Source organism: Bemisia tabaci, chromosome 2, assembly GCF_918797505.1.
Source record: "Bemisia tabaci chromosome 2, PGI_BMITA_v3".
Lineage (NCBI taxonomy): Eukaryota > Metazoa > Arthropoda > Insecta > Hemiptera > Aleyrodidae > Bemisia > Bemisia tabaci.
The window spans coordinates 42,196,335-42,215,136 of NC_092794.1; the positions used below are offsets into that span (position 1 = coordinate 42,196,335).

The following is an 18,802-nucleotide window of genomic DNA, read 5'->3' on the forward strand; positions in this document are numbered from 1 at the left end:
TGATTAACTGACTTTTTTTTGTCAATGCCTCCTTTTCTGAGAAGGCAGGGAACCTCTAAGAGGGAAATTGGTTAGTAAAGATAACAATTAAAACATAGTGTTTGACTAATCCAAAATTTGTAATTACTTACATGACATTATTTACAATGAGAGTTACAAAAAATGGATTATTGTTGCCAAAGATTTAACAATTCAGCAATAACAATGGATGTTTTCTATATCCACGGTAAATAAATCATTCCAGGAAATTCGATTTGACACTGAGAGGGGGTCTAGTGGTTTCCATCAAGAGGTCTTGCTATTGCAGTATGTGATAACAACGAAATTATTTTCCGCAGACAAATAATTATTATGAACTAAGTAAGGTAGAAACAATTTAGACTGGTGGAGCATAGACTAATTTGAACCAGTTTCCGCACATGCAGCGTTTGGGAGCCCCTTTGAATACCCACATCCATTTGATGTGTGAAGAGTCTTCATCACATACACATCCAATAATTCTTGCCTCATAAGCAGAGGGAACTTCGTTTGGTTGTTCTTTAGTTCCAGGGCCACGTTTCCTAGCGAAAACATTGAAAGGATCCTGAAAATGAAAAGTCAAACTTAATGATGATGTTACCGATCTTAATTATTCACCTGCATTACATAAATTTATCATCTGAGTATGGGCATAAGATAAAACTGGCAAAGTTACTGCCACACCCAAATGATAGTGTTTTGTAATACTCTTCTTGCTTGAGTAATGATTTGTGATGATACTTCCAAGAAGTTTTCCTGTGATGAGGTACAACTTGCGTCAAACGAGTTGGCAATTTCATACTTTACTTTCTGTTTGAAAGCGCTGCCGCAGTCCAATGGTGAGCAAGGATTGACCCTAGGTGATAGCAACCCCATTGTGCGGAGATATCAGAAACCGATACCACCCTCTAAAGAGGTATTGTTCAGACTATTTACTACTTGAACCAGCCAAAATTAAAAAGAAAAAAAAGAAACATGCAACAGCCTCACTTGAAACTTGGTTTCGTTTCCTACAATGCCTGAAACCACGTACATGAGTACAACTAATGTCATTCATATTAAAATTTATTTATTGAATTTCATTCTGATATATTTTCCTTAAAAAAAAGGGGGGGAGGGGATATGAAAATGCTGACAACAGAACGTGGAAAAAACGTTTGCGTGCCATTTAAAAATGGATACAGGTAAGATTAAAGATTTTCAAACCACACATTTGGCAAATGAATTGTGTCGTGAAAAAACCACTGATGTCCATTTTCCCAGCTCAAAGTTTTACTGGGTTAAATAATATTTTTCCAGAGTTGATACAACCATGGAAGTGATGCAAGGACTCGTTTTGGCATTAAGAAAAGTAACCTAAAACGCCACCTACCTTTGAAAAGTATGATCAACCCAAAAAAACTCAAGATTGGAAAAATGGACATTATTTAGTGGTTTTTGCACAACACAGTTCAAATCTTGAGGTGAGTTATTGCTTCATGTAAATTCAATCTCCTTACTTCTTGTGGAGTATTTTCGTCATGACCCACAATAAAACCTGCACTTCACCCAGGACGTTTGGTTTTTCAGTAGAATGAAAAGGTATTGCATTTTTTATTAAAAAGATTGAACCAGAAGCAAGTATGCACCCCTTAAGAAGTTTATTTTCAAAAATTTCTCTCAAAGACACCTTACAGATCCTACTTACAGGAGATTTTTTTGTGAAATGGGCTCAAAGCATTTAAGTTGTGGCTTTATTAACTCACATAGTTAGATTGGGGTTAAAATATGTAATGACAATGAGCTGTCGGCCTCCTGTGGTGTAGTGGTTGTAGTGCTGGCCCTATGACCAAGAGGTCCCAGGTTCCATTCCGGACCAGGTGATCTGAGTTTGATGGTCTCAGGCACTGGTCACCTGGGGCTGGGGTAATAAGGGTGGGATTAGCCAATACACTATTTGAAATTTGTAAAAAAAAAAAAAAAAGCTATACAGAAATGAAAATAAGAAAACTTACCGGATTACCAGCCAACTCAGCAAGGATAATACGTTTCTGTAACCCTGTTGTGAACTCAAGAGGGTCGGGAAGATCTGTGAGAATAGGAAAACAAAAAATTAATTGAACAAAAACAAAAGATCACATTGAGTCATGTCAAAGAGAATAAATGGAAGAGAAGTGGATTCACACTTTCCCTCTTTAGATTGCAGGAGAATTTGATATTCATCTTTTGGACAGCAATTCGAATGAAACCAAAAATTTCTTTGCAGATAAAGGAACTTCTACAAGTGATAATAAGATGTTCAAAGTGTATGTGCTGGACTCTTTCAGCGATTTCTATAAAATTAGAGAAGTAGCTCTCCTCTACATATCTTTGGAACTCTCATGTCTACATAGTGAAAACGTTTCAAATTCAATTCCTAGAACACATTTGAGAAGCAGAGAGCAGCAAGCCTTAATATCTGAAAGTTTGGAGATCTTCATTATCTCACTAAATGGCTCAGAAATATGGAACACTTGCAAAATTAGCTATTTACATGAAAGTAAGTTAAATGTGCTTATCACAAAATGTAGTAAAGCTAATTCCTTTCAATGCATTTGTTGCTTTGATTTTCCTTGGCCTTGAATCTAGTCCTTGTGACAAATTCTATCCTGTTTGATGACAGTTGTGACCCATTCTCACTCCTTCTACAGTATATGGCCTTGCCTCCATGGACCATTTCACAGGATTTGTTCCAGGGAAAAATCCTACTTACGAAGTTTACACAAATATTCAGTTAATCAATAATTATCCCCGTACAAAGTATGGTTCTTGTACCCCTAAGACTGACTGAAAGAGGAAGAAGTGAAAGCGAACTGTGCAATATTTTGTTGTTCGCTCAATTTTTCGTGTTTGTTTAATTAAAATAATGTTTAATTCTGGATCGCATTGCATTATATCTTCATGACCGTTAACTACTCCATTTTTACTTTAATTACTTTTTTAATTACTATCAATTACTATTTTACTTTTAATTTATCTTCTCGGGCCAACTTGTCAAAAGATCGGGAGTGCCCGGTCTTGTGGAGAACTGGGAAAAATCCTAGAAGTTTCATTCCTGCAATTCTACCCTGGGACAAATCCCATGAAAACATCTCGTGGAGACAAGGCCATAGATGGTATCAAAATTTTATCAATAAGTAGAGACATTTGCCCCCAACTACTAATGACATCAAAAATTTTGGATGGGTGCTGTCTGTGATAAATTTTAATTTCAAGCAGGGGGCGAAAAGTTTGGCATTTTCAACTGTTCCACGTAGATGTGAAATTGCCCATAAATTTATCCACTCACACACAGCATAGCAGAAATTGCTTCGCAATTGTCTTGAGTTGCAATTCAAGCATATTAAATGGTTATGAACAAATAATATGAGTCTGTAAAAAAAATTTCTGATTTTTGATAGGTCAACGCTAAGTAATGTCTGATAGGTCTCAAGTTGAAGGTTAGAATAGGTAATAATTTCGACGACGAACTCTTTGAGAGGATTCTGAAATCATATAATAGAATAGCAATGGATGAATAAATATTATAATCAATGCTGAAGTATGATTTCATGGTTATTATGGTTGTGGGAACAACTCTGCAAAAACAATCTAACCTCAAATTGAAAGGTCATGGGTAGGGCAAGGGGAAATGCTGATGTTAACTACCAATTGTGGAGCTGGTTGGGACGATCGACGTACGAATTAGGTAGAATAGCCTGTTCACATATACAATCGGAGAAGAAATAGAGCTAACGGCTTTGGAAAGTGCTGCGTATGAAGGGTTTGAGTGCAGCTTCAGCAACGCACAGCCTAGCTTTCAGTGCAACTTGTGCAAAGCTATTGGAACATTATCTTTAGGACTTGAGTGGTGATCTTGCAAAGATAACTTAGAGTGCACAGATCTAATTTGAGGTATGCATACATTATATAAATTGCGTCTTCAAGCATTTGTTGATTGACTCAAGGTAATGATTAAATGAAGAGTATTCGGGAGAATGAGGTGTTTAAGGTTACCTGGGTAGTCTTCTTCCTCTTTTCTGAATAACTTTGCTGAAGTGTAAACATTTCGTCGAGATACCCTCGCGACTGATCTGACTAAAGCTGAGGTTAAAGCCATGATCTTCAATAAATTACAAATATTTGGATTATCAGGAATATCACTAAAGGCCCCAAAAGCCCCAAACACCAATAATCAGCTGTCGACAGAATGAAGTAAGAGTACTTTACTTCACAGACGGAACCCACCACCTCGATTCAGAGAAGTTACATGAAAGTTGTATAATTTTCATAATTTTGCCTTCTTGTAATCACATGCACTCGAAATTTCCTCACAGTGAATAGAATTTTGCTTTTTTGTCTCTTTTTTTCAGAATTAGTTCCATAAAATGTTCTGTAAATTGTATACATAACCGTAAAAAGTTGCCTTTGGGTACATTACAATCTGCAACCTGCAACACACGGCCCCGCAAAGGTTGGAGGAGGGCTCTCCTGTATCTATCATATTTGTCCATCCATGGTTCTTTCATGGCCTCCTCTTGATGAAAAGCCTGTTTGTGTTTGGCGGTGTCAGTCATTTGTGAGTGAAAAATTATCGTGTTTTCTCGTTTTTTTCACATCTTATGAATTCACAGTAAGTTTCAGTAAGAATTTAAATCTATGAATACTTTAAATTTCATGACACTTCATTCTCACACCTATTTCATTGAAAGATGCTTTCGGATAAAAAGATGAATCTATCCGGTTAAGGCATGATTTTGCTCCTGTTAACCATGGGCTTGCCACGTTTTTACTGTTCATTTCTGTTTGCAATATCTCAGTTTTCTATCTATCCACTTTGAGAAACTAATCCATGTAGATTTTCATGGCCTAGTCAGATACAGACATTTTTATATTCGCTTGTTTCCTCCCAATTTCACCTCATTGTAAGGCATGTGTGTAGGTTAGCTCTCGGAAACTGCACTGAAGCAGTTGAGTTTTGAAGTGTCGTTTTGCAGTCATCACTCGCATGTACTTGCTTTCAAACGGAACTTCCTGCTTCTGTAAAATTGAAGCCCTTATTAGTCCAAATATCTTATCAATCTGCATCTTTGCTCTGATTAAGGCAATGATAAGTCAACAGTATCATTACAGCCGAGACGTTAGGAAAGTTTTGTTTACTTTTAGAAATCGATGAAGTCAAACAATTGATCTGAGCTTAAATTACCATTTTCGAATACTCATTTTTAGTTAAGTGTTTTGAAACTCCTCTAAGGATTTCTATTGTAAACAACTGACCAGTTGTGTAACATGCAAGAATCAGCTCTCTCCAAGTATTGCCTTATGATGTAGATGTTATGCGTCAAGCGCTATGAATCTTTTATTCTGACTACGGCTAGTCATGGTTATTAAACTTTTTTTTAACGAGTTTTATCAAGTATCTTTTTCTGTTTCAGATGATCATCCCGGGATCAAAGATCAACAAAAAGAATGGGGAGCCAGACGCCTTCGAGTCTCAGATTGCCAAGACTCTCCTTGAGTTGGAGATGGGAAGTGATCTTAAGGCTCAGTTAAGAGAACTCTACATTACTAAAGCAAAAGAAATTGATGTTGGAGGCAAAAAGGTAGAATCTTTTTCTCTCATCCGTGTCTAAAAGATCGTATTCACTAAAATCGATTGTTTTCTAGTTGTCCATTCTTTGCCTGCCAGGTTGATGAGCTAATTAGAGTCAGTTTACAATCAATTTTGAGCTCTAAACTGTAGTAAATTCTTCAGCACTTTCTCTAGCATGAAACAATGTGCACCTAGGCAACATTGAATGCGAGGAGTTGCATACCATCATGAATTGATTCTTGTGGAAGTTAAAGCTTTATGTCTCCCTCACTGAAAACTAGTCAAAGTAAATTTCTCTCTTTTCAACTATCTACTGAATTTTTTGTTTTTTATTCAGTCTTCGGTGTTCTTATGAGCTGAATTAGTTAGCCTATAAGGTCAAGTAGGTCCAATATCAATTTGCAGTATGATTGCCACCAAGAAGTTTATCCGTAGTTGTATTGATCTAACTTGCTCACAGTATAAAATTAGTGAATTTTCATAATTGGGGTGATCTAGAGAACAGCTCAAAACTCTGGTTCAGGATTGCATTCTCATGGGATTAAGTGACCCCAAGGAATCAGATGAAAATATTTTCAGCTTCTTAAAACTTCTTTTCGTGGTGATAGAATCATCTGGTTTTTGCAAATTTCACTTTTAAGGAGTATGTTTTTACCAGAGATTCAGATTCTACGAAGAAGAATAAGAAATTTTTTTCCAGACAGTTTTTCCTAGGACCGCTCTTCTTTTACTTGTGGTACATTTTTGTGGGTCATGAAAGTTCCAACTCTCACAAATGAAATGCAATTTCTTGTTCAATCATATTCTACTTAAGTTGTACTCTTTTAAATAGTATTTTCAATTTTTTTTGTTTGCAGTCAATCATCATTTACGTGCCTATGCCCCAATTGCGATTCTTCCAAAAAGTGCAAATGATCTTAGTGCGCGAATTAGAGAAGAAATTCAACGGCCGCCATGTAGTATTTGTAGGAGATCGTAAAATTATCCCCAAGCCCAAGAAAGGTTCCCGCAGACCAAATAAACAAAAGCGGCCCATGAGGTACTCTTACTTCTTATCTACTCTCAAATACTAAATCTAAGTAAATTTTGCAATCTGATGACTTTCCAAAGGTCAAATTCCTTTGCCAAATAATGTGTATTGAATGCATGAGACTACACAGTATAATTTTTCTCGTTTCTCACTGTATCTTCGGATTGGACCTATTATAAAATGACTAACAGTGAAATGATGATGATAGATAGTAATTTTTCCCGGATCAATTCTGTTCATTCCGATAGCTCTGCTTTGACAAGTGTCATAGTCACATGGTCAATTTCCATCTTATTTTGTGTCGTCGAATTTAAGGAAATGGGTGAGGTTTGAATGTTCCCCCTCTTTCAAAGCTTATCCCAGTCTTTTGTGTTCCTTTTTACCAGCTGGTTGGTCTAAAGGGTCAAAAAAGACTAACATAATACTGCAATCTAGAAATCTCATGGAAGTTCCTCTTCTCTGAATATTTCTAAATTTTGCAGACAGTTTTGATGGATCATGTTCTTACCTAGGGAAAGAACCCCGCTTACTCATTATGGAAATGTATACCACAATTGATTTTTAATTTTTTATTGTTTTAAACTCGTCTTTGTTGCGCCAACTTTTTAAGAGGCACTGTTTTCACACTATCCGCGGAAAATTCTTTGATTACTCCTTGCCTGAATGAAGGTAATGCAGTGCTAGAGAATGGTTCTGGCCAGTTGAGTGAGTGTAAATCTCGGATTCCACATGCCTTTCCTTTTCTCTTCACTCCATTATCCTTATCAGATAGACACACGCTGCATTTAGATTTTATCTGACCAGTCCTGGAATATAGTGAAACTACATTCGCGGATTTGCAAAAACGGTGGCTCGTAGAAAGTTGGCGCAATGATGACTTTTGATCAGCATCCATAGAAAAATTAAAAACAATAAAATAATCCAAAATCGATCGTGGTACACATCTCTATAAGCAGTACACAGGGTCCTTCCTTTGAATTCAGTTTCAAAATCTTCATGGAACTTCCTCTTTTTATAAGACACAAATTCACTTGACAATCAGTGTCATTTTTTCTACTTTGTCGTTTTACCTAAAGCTGGTTTCAGTCTTTTGTGTTCCTTATTATCTATTAATTGGTCTTCAAGGGTCAAAAAAGACGAACATCGAACAGCAATATCTCATTCTCATTGAAGTTATTCTTCTTTGAGTATTTAGAATTTTTGCAGACATTTTTGTCAACACGGAGTCAACAAAAAGTTAATTTTCTCTGAACATTCCTCATTTTTGTAGACATTATCTACTTGTTAATTAATCCCAATTGAGATTCATAAGCTGCGGAAACTTTCTCCTTTTCAAGATGGACTTATTCACTTGTCGATCCACATTAATTTTTCTCCTAGGTTTTTCTTCAGATAAAAAACAGAATTCTATTGTAACTTGGGAACGGTCCAAGTTTTTGAGTTTCATTGTCATGAGATCTAACAGAAGCTGTCTCTGAAAATTACTGGGCCAGATTGCAACGTATTAGCATGTTCTGTGTCGATTTGGCAATACTTACTGTTAGAGGTTATTTGACAAATTGGTCTTCTTTTAAGATGGGTCATTTTCTCTTGTGAAACTTAGTGCTTCAGTTTCATTTCTATTGAGTAATAAAATGGCAACTGCTTTTAACCTTTAAAGTGTAGCTTATCATGGGTGGCGGTAGCCACCTCCGGACAAAGTCTAAACTCGACAACACTGGAAAGCCTCCAAACGAAAAAGGTGGCAGCCAACCATAGACACACGTAACTCCCTTATTCTGAAAATTGATTCGACTCGAACTCGACTGCAGCCCAAACGACGGCACGGATTCCATCGATCTTGGTGTCTACTGACGCACCTAAATTGGGCCTACTAAGTGGGAAAGTTTCATCCAGATCCATTGAGTTTTCAAAAAGTTATAAGCACTTAAAGGCCCAAAATGACAAATATTTTTTGTAACATGGGCCGTTCAGTAGCGGGAAACCGACACGATCACCTTTCGCAACAGATTTCTCTCTTACACGGCCACAGATTCTAATGGAACCTACAAAGGCCCTGCTTGAGGATATAAGGATTTCATTTATACCACATTTAATAGGGTTTCAATGCTCGGATAATTCAGCATCGGCAAATAACTTTCAAAATTTTAGCTACAATCTTTTGAATTTTAGAAAAATCCGGTATAGTGGTTCAATGCCATTGGTCGATTCCGTTCAGTTCAGCCAGTCTCGGGAACGAAATTTCCCTAGTTACCAAAGTTACCAATACCAACTTCCAACTCTAACTACTTGCGAACAGATTTATGATTTAATGTAATATAAGAGTTCAATTCTCTGTAGAAGCTAACTAATATTTTTACACACTTATATTATTACGTCCCACGTCTTCTGCCAGAGTCCGATACACTATTTCATTAGTTTCTCTTAAAATGTTCAAGTGATGTCTTTGTTCAGAAGTGAGGTTATCAGTCGGTGTGTATGCCTGACCCAAGCATCAATAAAAGTAATTCAGGTAAATTACGTCGATAATAGGACAACAAAGTTGTGCCAAACTATCAAAAGGAAGCAGGATTTACACCACAGTTTGCATTCCCGTGACCAAGACCAATCCACACAGGTCAGTCATTCCGGTGGACGAGTTTTGGTACTCTACTGCGCAGTGACGTACTATTGAGTGCTTGCAATGTATTTCTTATGGGTGCACTCAATAGTACGTCACAATGAGTGCTGCGAGTTAGGGCCGGGCGGGGGAGTGGATTTCAAAAAAGCTGCGCAATGACTGACCTGTGTGGATTGGTCTTGCCCGTGACTAACAGCATCCAAATATTTCCCTACCGTGCACACCAATGGATCGAAGGGAGAGCCCATTACTCTCAGTTTTTAATTACATTATTGTTTTCCTCAAGTCACGAATGCTACTTTCCATATCTTGATGAGATGTAGTTGTTTTCAGTGGACCCTATCAGTCTCAAGAAAAGATCTAAAAATTACTGTAATATGAGCCTTCCCCCATCACACTACTTGTGACACGGTCACAATGCTCTGACCAAAATTTATTCGCTTTAAATTTTGCTTTCAACCTACGTGCTCTGGAGTGCTTGTGCTTCTCCTAAGTGTATGTTATTGACATTAAGATCTTGTGTTCTTCATGACTAATCTTGGAAAGCTTTCGCCTCTTACCGTTGCTGGTTTACATCATCGGCATATGCGGGGATGCGAGGTATAATTCAATCACTAAGTCAACTTTATGTCCCTAAATCAGAGATCTTTGACGATGAGTATTAGCTCAAATTTGGTTTTCTTCGAGTCTCTTTGATTTTGCGTCAGAAGTTGTTAGAAACACCATGTGGCCAGTCAATGTGTAACAAAGTCTTTCATGAAAGGTATGTACTCGTTCTATTTTCTCAGCTTGATGATTACTATAAAATCAAGAATTTACATTCCTGCATAAATCACTGGGCCAAGTAATTACGTAGCGCCCATTCCGTCTCTATTTTAACATAAGGGCTTTTTTTTATGCGGATCGCAGTGGATCGCGATGAACATCGGTATTTTTTTATTCTGTTCCTCAGCGTGATCCAAGCGCTCCAGGTGGATCAGGGTGGAACGCTGGATCGCTCTTCCGAGGTGGGGGGAGCTCGCGATCCACTGTGATCCTAATCTAATGCGAGGAAGTTGCCGTCCCCAAAAAATCAAAACAATAACAAATCGAACCAAATTCCAAGTTTGGATTTTTTTATCGCTTGGAACACTTGGATTGGTCCGAATCGCTCAGGATTCCGATCCAGTGCATTCCACCGAGATCCACCCTGATCCGCGATAAAAAAAAAGCCCTATATGAAAACTTGATGTAAACACATCAAATAGTGAGGTTATGTTATGGACTTACACTGGTGGTGCAGCTACCGACTGTTAGATAATAAACCCTTAAATGCCATCCGGCTAACTTAGCTACGTCCATAGACACCAAGATCGTTGGAATCTGTGCCACCGTTTGCTCTGAATTCCATTCTATATCGAATCAATTTTCAGATGAAGTGAGTTGAAGGTGTGACTAAGAGTGTCGGCCACCCCTTTGTTATAGGGACTTTAGTAGGTCGTCATTTTCCTCGAACGGGGGTGGCTAACGCCACTCTTGATGTGAAAATATTGTGGTGTTGTTGGTTGTTGTGTCACAGAAGTATTCCATCTTCACCTAGTGAGTTTCTAGCATAATTACTCCAGTGAAACAGTGCACTCTGAAATTAATTGAGCGTTGGGTCTATGTATGGTTCGCGTGCCTACCTAGTTCTTAATGGAATAAATGTAATCGGGTGAATCAAAGCCAAAAAAGATTAGACCAATCGATAGCGTTTATGATCAAAAAGTTTGCGCCTAGGCACCAACTGCGGAACATGCTCTGATGAAAAGTTTGGGGGTGGTGTTTTTAGTCCGACAGTAGACAACAAAATTACTAGGAATTCTTGAACTACCAGGTAACTGAGAGGTAGCCTTCATTATCTTTCATGAATCAAAAGACGCCATTCAAATTTAAATGCTTGCTTACATGCCAGTTATACAATTCGACAAATTATGTGGTGAAGCGACTCTAAGCAAAATAAATCAAAATATTCTCCGCTATAGCGTCAATATAGGCATACTGTATCAAGAGTGGCGGTAGCCCCCCCGGTGGGTAAGCTTACAGTGTAATATTTGCAGCAAGTTTTTCTCTTTTTCAATTAATTTTCTGACTGAGGCCATTGTAACTTGAGGTTGAAATTCAGTCGATTATTACCTGAATCGCTCAAGTTCAACGGAGTGCATAATAGGTATAAGTACAATTTTCTTATCTTCATGTTTCAAGTCACATTCCTAGACGTTATACTCTGTTAAAAGAAAAAATACTTTTGTGGCCGAAGGGGCTTGGCTTGACGCACACTTTTATTGATAAATTAAATACCTACCTCTTACAGGAAATACTTTTTATAATGAGTGAACCAAAAAAAAAATAATTTTAACTCTTTGAATGGACTTTCCACTTAGTGGTCTCACTGTTATTTAATTTAAAATTTTAGTGGCTGAATGTAAGTATGTCCAACAGTTGAGTTAAACGCAGTAAAAATTGCAGAATTAATGTTGAAACTTTATGAGTAAGGAATAATTTATGCGGCAAAAGAAGTTCATTCTAAGTAGCCCTACACTATGACAATTAATTGCTAATCCATCAGTTTTTAAAACATTATGTACCCTATTTCGATGAGAGAAGTTTAAACTCACCAAAACATCAGGTAACTTTTATTGATTGCAAACTGAATCACCCCCTATTAATGTTTAGTTGATTAAACAAGGAGTTCCAGTTCTGCTCATTGAAAAAATTATTCTCAGTTTCTCTTTTTCCAGCCAAATGTTTCATTAGCTTCACATCATTCCAAAAACGACCTGATATAAAAACTACAAAAAACCCCAAAAAACTTTCAGATTCTAAGGGGTAAAGAATCCGGCCAAAGTCTTAAACTTGTTGAACCAAATTTTCTTATTACTCCTAAAAGAAAATTAAAAATTACCTATACTTTACTGAAAATCGAATGTGGGCCCCTTCATAAACGAGCGATACAACATTCACTGCATGTGTGTATGTGGACCTCTTGTAGGAGCCCAATCGGTTCGCTCTTTGCAACAAACGCTACATTCGTGATTTTGATTTGCCTTTTGATTTGACTCAGCTAAATTTTGAAGAATCACTGACGTGTCCGCAAAAATGCTCTTACTGTAATCATTAGGAACTCGAACGAAAAGGACTCCAGATTACCTAGATATTGAAAATTGTTTTCAGAGTAAATTAATGAAGATTTAAAAAAACAAAAATCATGGTTGAAAATAGCGTTTTTATTTTTTACGCAGAGTAGAATAGGTAAGAGGGTTTTGACATGGATCCTCAGATATCTCTATGAAGCATTAATTTCAGTGACCCGTCTTTTTTACGCATTTTTGCGGACACGTCAGTGATTCTTCAAAATTTAGCTGAGTCAAATCAAAAGGCAAATCAAAATCACGAATGTAGCGTTTGTTGCAAAGAGCGAACCGATTGGGCTCCTACAAGAGGTCCACATACACACATGCAGTGAATGTTGTATCGCTCGTTTATGAAGGGGCCCACATTTGATTTTCAGTAAAGTATAGGTAATTTTTAATTTTCTTTTAGGAGTAATAAGAAAATTTGGTTCAACAAGTTTAAGACTTTGGCCGGATTCTTTACCCCTTAGAATCTGAAAGTTTTTTGGGGTTTTTTGTAGTCAGAAGAACGTGTTCATCAAGAATTCTGTATTGCCAAAGGGAAAGTTCTAATCTGGTCCAGCAAATTTTCATAGTTCCTTGTTACACCTCCGAAGGATGGAGAAATTCAAATGGTTGCTAAGTTAAAGAAGAATCCTTGGTTTTTTGGGTCCCTCTTTATACTGAAAACTCATTTCAGTCTTTTGTGTTCCTTATTGTCTATTAGTTAGTCTTAAGGGTCAAAAAAGACTAACATTAAACAGCAGCCTCTAATTCTCATTGAAGTTATTCTTCTCTGATTACTTAGAATTTTTGCAAACATTTTATGCGTAGCAAAGCAAAGACAACAGCCCATTCGGCTCATGCTCAAGAATTTTTCCAAAGAAATCACTTCACCTCCTTGATAATATTTTCCATCCAAAAGTCTTTTAGCAAACTCAATTTCGAACTCTCTTACTTACTTCTTTTTCTGTTAAAATCTTTATGTTCAACATTTTTGGAAAAATCGAGTTAGTTGCGTTTTCAAAATCTCCATGAACGGTTCCATGTGTGTGTGAAAAATACTGTAGCCTTATCTTACGCCTGGTTATGAGGTATGGAGTTTCAAATTGGAATCAATGGGCCCGACGTCCAGTTTTCCCATGATATTTCGAAACGACTAAAATAAAGTACCGAGGTACCTTTTGGCTGTGGGGTACTGATACAGGTAGGCATGAGTCTTGAAGCAAGTTTTTGTTAATAGAGCTCAAATTTAATAACTGTACACCACCAATGTATGCATGACGATTTCTGCATTTATTTGCATGATTTTTACTGTATTCATGTACTAATTAATAACAATTTATCTGTTTAGCCGAACCTTGACAGTAGTGTATGATGCACTTTTAGAAGATCTTGTATTCCCTGCTGAAATTGTTGGCAAAAGGATAAGGGTGAAATTAGATGGCAAGAGGCTCATGAAAGTTCATCTCGATAAGCTACAACAAACAAATCTTGAACACAAGGTATTTCCAACTTGGCTCACCATTATCATCATGATTCTTCCCCCCCCCCCCCCCACCAATCAGTTTAAGTTCTGAACATTCTTTCATTTGTTCCCACATTAACTAGTGAAGCTCTATTAAATTTGAATTTCTAATGTAATGTAAAGAGCTTAAATCTCTCTGTTAGAACGCACTATTCAAATTCATTTTGCAGTTTATTCCAAATGGTGCAAAATGGCTTCATTAGTGCCATAGTACCAAGGACTCAAAACCTGAGTATTTATCGCTTCTTTGATCAATACAGTTTTAGTTCTGACATTCCTATTAAACTACAAAAACCCTCAAAAACATTTCTCGGGCAAAAAATCGGGTCGAGGAAATTGACGTGTCACTTCCTTTTAATCAAGTATAAGATAGGCAAAAACCTTTGATGAATTCCCAAGGTCCACTAAGACTAATAATCATCAAAAAGTTCCAAAAAAAAATAAATCCCTTGCCAAAAATAAATAAAAAACCGATTTTGAGATAAATCCCTCGAATGCACTTGAAATCACAAAATCGGTCGAGGATGGCAACTGAAATTTTTCCCCCTTTAATTATGAGCTCCGCAACAAGCGTGACTCGCTTGTACCTTTTCATAGACGAGCCGCACGAATTCATCTCTTTTTCTCTCCTCTCCTTCCGTCCATGGACAGAGGTCGAGCGAATAAATTTTGGTCGAAGTTCAGTGACAGTCGCATGTGAAGGCCAAGGCTCATATTCCAGTAATTTTTAGACTTTAGTAGTGAGAATACATTCTGTGATGTAAATGCTGCTTCCTTTGGAGAGTTTGGCACAATTTCGGTGTAATTTTGTTAACGTAATTTACCTGAATTACATCTATCGCTTAGGTCAGGTACTGACATAAACATGACGACATAACCTCACTTAAACTTACAGTTGCATTCATCAGTAAATCACTTGAAAATTTTTAAGAAACTAATGAAGTAATGTATCGGGATAAAAGTGGACATAATAATATAAGTGTGTAATATTAGTTAGGGTCTATCTAAAATGAATCGAACTTTTAAATTAAATCTGTACATTATTCACTAATAAATACAGGAGCTGGAGGTTGGTATAATCGACGACGAGAATTTCGTTCCGGAAACTCGGACGGACCTGAACAGAATGAACCAATGGCATTGAACCTATTGAACCACTACTGGTTTTTTTTCTAAATTCAAATATTATAGCTAAAATTTTTGAAGATGCTGGATTATCCGTGCGATGAAGCCCTATTTTATGTGGCGAAATGAAATCCTTATATCTTCAAGAAGTGCCCTTTATATAGGCTCCATTACGATCTGCGGCCGTGTAAGGGAGAAATCTGCTGTGAAAGGTGGTCTTGACAAGGAGGTCGACAGTCAGTTTAGTCGTTTTTACGTAATTTCTCTTCTAAAACATTTGGAATGTTAAAATGAAGTCAGAAGCGGCACAAATGGTAACATGGCGATTTTTTAGGTACCCACTTTTATGGGTCTAAGGTTTACCGTTATCGCGGAGTTTGAGTGACTTTCACAGGACCCTGGATTCTTGAAATTCAAATTTCCGGGCAAAGTAAAAAGTAAAATTTTCCTTGTTTTGGGTCATTAAGTGCTTATAACTTTTTGAAAACTCAATGGATCTTAATGAAACTCTTCCACTTTGTAGTCCTAATTGAGATGCGTCCGTAGACACCAAGATCGTAGGAATCCGAGCCGTCGTTTGGGCTGCAGTCGAGTTCCAACCGAATCAATTTTCAGATTAAGGGAGTTGCCTGTGACTAAGAGTGTCGGCCACCCGTTTGTTATCGGGACTTAAGTAGGACGTCATTTTCCTCGACCAGGGGTGGCTACCGCCACTCTTGATTTTTTCCCTGATTAGCATTCTTTAGCTTTTAGTTTCACTCATCTATTAAATTTCAATTTCTAATGTAATATATAATTTAAATCCTTCTGTTAAAACGCACTATTCAAATTCATTTTGCAGTTTATTCCAGTTGGCTCAAAATGGCTTCTTTAGTGCCATAGTAATAAGAATTCAAAAACTTGAGTATTCATTGCTTGTTCGATCAATACAGTTTTGGTTCTGACATACCCAGCTAATTTGAATCAGTGAGAATGCAAACACACTAACTCGGTATCTCGAAAATGCTTAAGTTTCATTGAAGACAGTCAATTTTCATGAAGGTCATTGATGTTAGCGCATCTGTTCCAAGTTGGACCTTTGAAGTGTCCTTAAGTACTTGTCTTTCGGCACCAAAAATCTTTGCCTTTGACTAGTTTACTCCTTCACTTACTGTGTGTGTGTCATGATTATTTTCATTTTTTCGAGTTAGTGTGTTTTCGTTCTCACTGATTCATTTATCTCTTTGGTTAGTAGAGAAATCCGTGGTGAAATTTCAACGGCGGTCAGGGAAACCTAGTAAGTCGGGGAATTTAAGGCTACCTGGTTAAGGCAGGTTCACGAGTAATGTGTCAGCCTAGCAACCTCAGCTGGTGTCATTTCAGAGAGTCACATCAATTTCTCAGTGCCTATCACTTAATTTAAATCCAGAAATTAGGAGATTTCATCTCCAACTATCCAAAAGTCAGCACAATGGAAAGGCAATGATCTGATTGGACGGTTTTTCATCAATGATCAAGGAAAGACAGGGAATTTGGAAATTTTTGATCCAGGGAAAAGCAAAAAAGTCAAGGAATTGAAAAATGTATACATTATTAAAATGCTGCTGATGTAATATTTAGTCAAAACCATAGAACCATTCATGATTTGCGAGCGTGCGTGGACTCGTGGAGAAATCGTCTTGAAAAATTGGAGTGTTTTATTTTGTAATTTGACGGTCCAGCTCCAGAAGATATGACCTGCAAAAACAGTTGCTTTTCTTATTTTTTAAAGTTTTTGTGTACCTGTGGAACTTTCTGTCAAGGAGTGAGTTATAATCTGTTGGAAATTAGTTCACATGTAGAAATAGTGCTTACTCATTCTTTCGAACACCCAAGGGGCCTTTCTTTTTTGGGTTCACCTCTCTTCGGAACACTTAGGTTTAGAGCAATTCCCAGATAATGTAGTGAGGGTGTATGAAATCATGAACAATCAGTAATGCAATGATTGTGTTTGTCATGAAGGGTTTTTTTTTTTTTTTTTTTTTTTTTTTTTTTTTTTTTAACTTTGAAGCAGAATAAATGAGTGAAGTGTCTGCCCTTACTGTAAGCAACTTGTATTTTATGAGCTGGTAAAGAACATCCCATTTCTGCAACCAGTGTTTGGCAGCATTACTACCTATTCATTATAGAATCTGCGCAGTCGTATGACAAACAATGCACTTTAAGAATAGCTCACTGCAGTGTGCACCAAGTCAAAATAAGCCAAACCTGATTATTTGTAGTAATAATTAACCTTTTTGTCCTTTTTTCAGATTGACACTTTCCAGTCTGTGTACAAACAGCTCACAGGACGAGACGTTGTCTTCGAGTTCCACGAACATTACGTTTAATATGTGACTGCACCCCATCAAGTTTTTATACTGTAACATCTGTTTTAAAAAAAAATAAAAATAAAAAAACTGAAAAAAAATTTATACGATTGTTCTTTTAGTTTTTTGTGCTTCTTAACGAATCTAGAGCACATCTACTCTTTTTGTGCCAATATACCTTTGTGCATGTTTTCATCAGGCCAAGAAGTCACCCTAAGCATCTGCAAAATTGAGGACTTTCGATAATAGAGCATACCCTTGAGGTCTGCAATGCTGCCAAGGTAGTGCAATTTTTCATAGCAGCTCCAGTAAATTAATCTCATTCGCAGTAGACTCATTTCCACACAATGGTGAGGAGAAATTTGGAGCAGATTCAGGGCAAAATTCATGGCAGAGCTTTCGAATGGATTACTTGTAATTAAAGAGCCAAGTTTTGCATTGCACAATCTTAGCACCATTAGAAGTCTCCATTGCCCCTCTACCAAAGAAGTCCTCAATTGATCATGGGTCAGCAAAAATTTTGATGGAAATGGCTGATGGATATTATTTGAACCAAAAATCAGAGTTGCTCTCTTCAAGCGTTTTGTCTTGACATGTGAACATTTTAGAACTCTTCCAAGCACGAATGTTGAGGAGATTGAAATTAACTGGGAGACGATTTTCATAACGAAAAAGGCTGTCCATTATTTATGGGATTCACTATCTAATCTCAAAAACTTGGCTAGCAAAAGGCCCAATCTTAGTTCTCCTTGAGTAAGAAACTCAAGTTATTATTATATCTGCAATAGATTACCTTTTTTCATTATTAACATGTCTGTTTACGAGATAATTACATTCGAGGCTGGAAGAGAAAAAGGGAAAACGAAACAATCATAGGAAACAATAAATCTAACAGCAGAACTATGAGAATCAAACCAGGGATCACCTCGCTGGAGTGCAATGCTCTTAGCCACTACATAGCGCTGTTACCTGGGGTCAGGTGGTCTTCAGTTTGATCCTCATCGTTTGAATGTTGATTTCATTTTTTCTCGTGATTGTTCTGTTTAGATTTTTCCTCTCTTTTTTCCAGCCACGAATGTAACTATGTTTAATATGTAAACAATAAAGAACAGTAATCTACTATCCAGACTCTTATTGATTAAATAAGCTCATTTTAGCTGCCCAAGTATTAAGAACAACCCTCTTCCTATTCCTCCGCCGTTTATCTAATCTCTCTTGTTGATCGCCTCAAATAAAAGGAATTCCATCAATAGAATTCTTCATATTCTTCTTTCTATGTGAAAGAAAACAGCATTATTAGATCAATAATTATTATCACTGTAATTGATAATCATTTAGTAGTATAAGATGTGCACAGAGATGGAAGAAAACGTATGAAGGAATCAAGCATCATTAATATAAACTTCGAAGGATTCAGACTTTCAGCGATTCCA

At 37.0% G+C, this 18,802-nt stretch overlaps 2 protein-coding genes across 2 annotated transcripts; one reads left to right on the forward strand and one right to left on the reverse strand.

Annotated features, from left to right (window-relative positions):
• Positions 1-95: 95 nt before the first annotated feature.
• Positions 96-4,245, reverse strand: LOC109040015 (cytochrome c oxidase subunit 5B, mitochondrial). The gene is made up of 3 exons (XM_019055766.2): positions 4,033-4,245; positions 2,013-2,086; positions 96-583 (listed from the first exon to the last, which is right to left on the reverse strand). The coding sequence occupies exons 1-3, from the start codon at positions 4,133-4,135 to the stop codon at positions 377-379; spliced, it is 384 nt and encodes a 127-aa protein (XP_018911311.1). The 5' UTR covers positions 4,136-4,245; the 3' UTR covers positions 96-376.
• A 244-nt stretch (positions 4,246-4,489) lies between these two features.
• RpS7 (ribosomal protein S7) lies at positions 4,490-17,474 on the forward strand. Its single transcript, XM_019055767.2, has 5 exons — positions 4,490-4,648; positions 5,451-5,618; positions 6,466-6,647; positions 13,744-13,894; positions 17,313-17,474. Exons 1-5 carry the CDS (start codon positions 4,532-4,534, stop codon positions 17,388-17,390), a joined length of 696 nt encoding a protein of 231 aa, XP_018911312.2. The 5' UTR covers positions 4,490-4,531; the 3' UTR covers positions 17,391-17,474.
• The last annotated feature ends 1,328 nt before the right edge of the window (positions 17,475-18,802 follow it).

Excerpts from the sequence above, each read along its gene's own strand:
- LOC109040015 (XM_019055766.2), bottom strand. The coding sequence starts at position 4,135 with ATGGCTTTAACCTCAGCTTTAGTCAGATCAGTCGCGAGGGTATCTCGA. Across the intron at positions 2,087-4,032 it reads AGAGGAAGAAGACTACCCAG|ATCTTCCCGACCCTCTTGAG; the intron begins GTAACCTTAAAC and ends CTATTCTCACAG. Across the intron at positions 584-2,012 it reads CTGAGTTGGCTGGTAATCCG|GATCCTTTCAATGTTTTCGC; the intron begins GTAAGTTTTCTT and ends TTTCATTTTCAG.
- RpS7 (XM_019055767.2), top strand. The coding sequence starts at position 4,532 with ATGGTTCTTTCATGGCCTCCTCTTGATGAAAAGCCTGTTTGTGTTTGG. Across the intron at positions 6,648-13,743 it reads AAACAAAAGCGGCCCATGAG|CCGAACCTTGACAGTAGTGT; the intron begins GTACTCTTACTT and ends TTATCTGTTTAG. Across the intron at positions 13,895-17,312 it reads AAACAAATCTTGAACACAAG|ATTGACACTTTCCAGTCTGT; the intron begins GTATTTCCAACT and ends TCCTTTTTTCAG.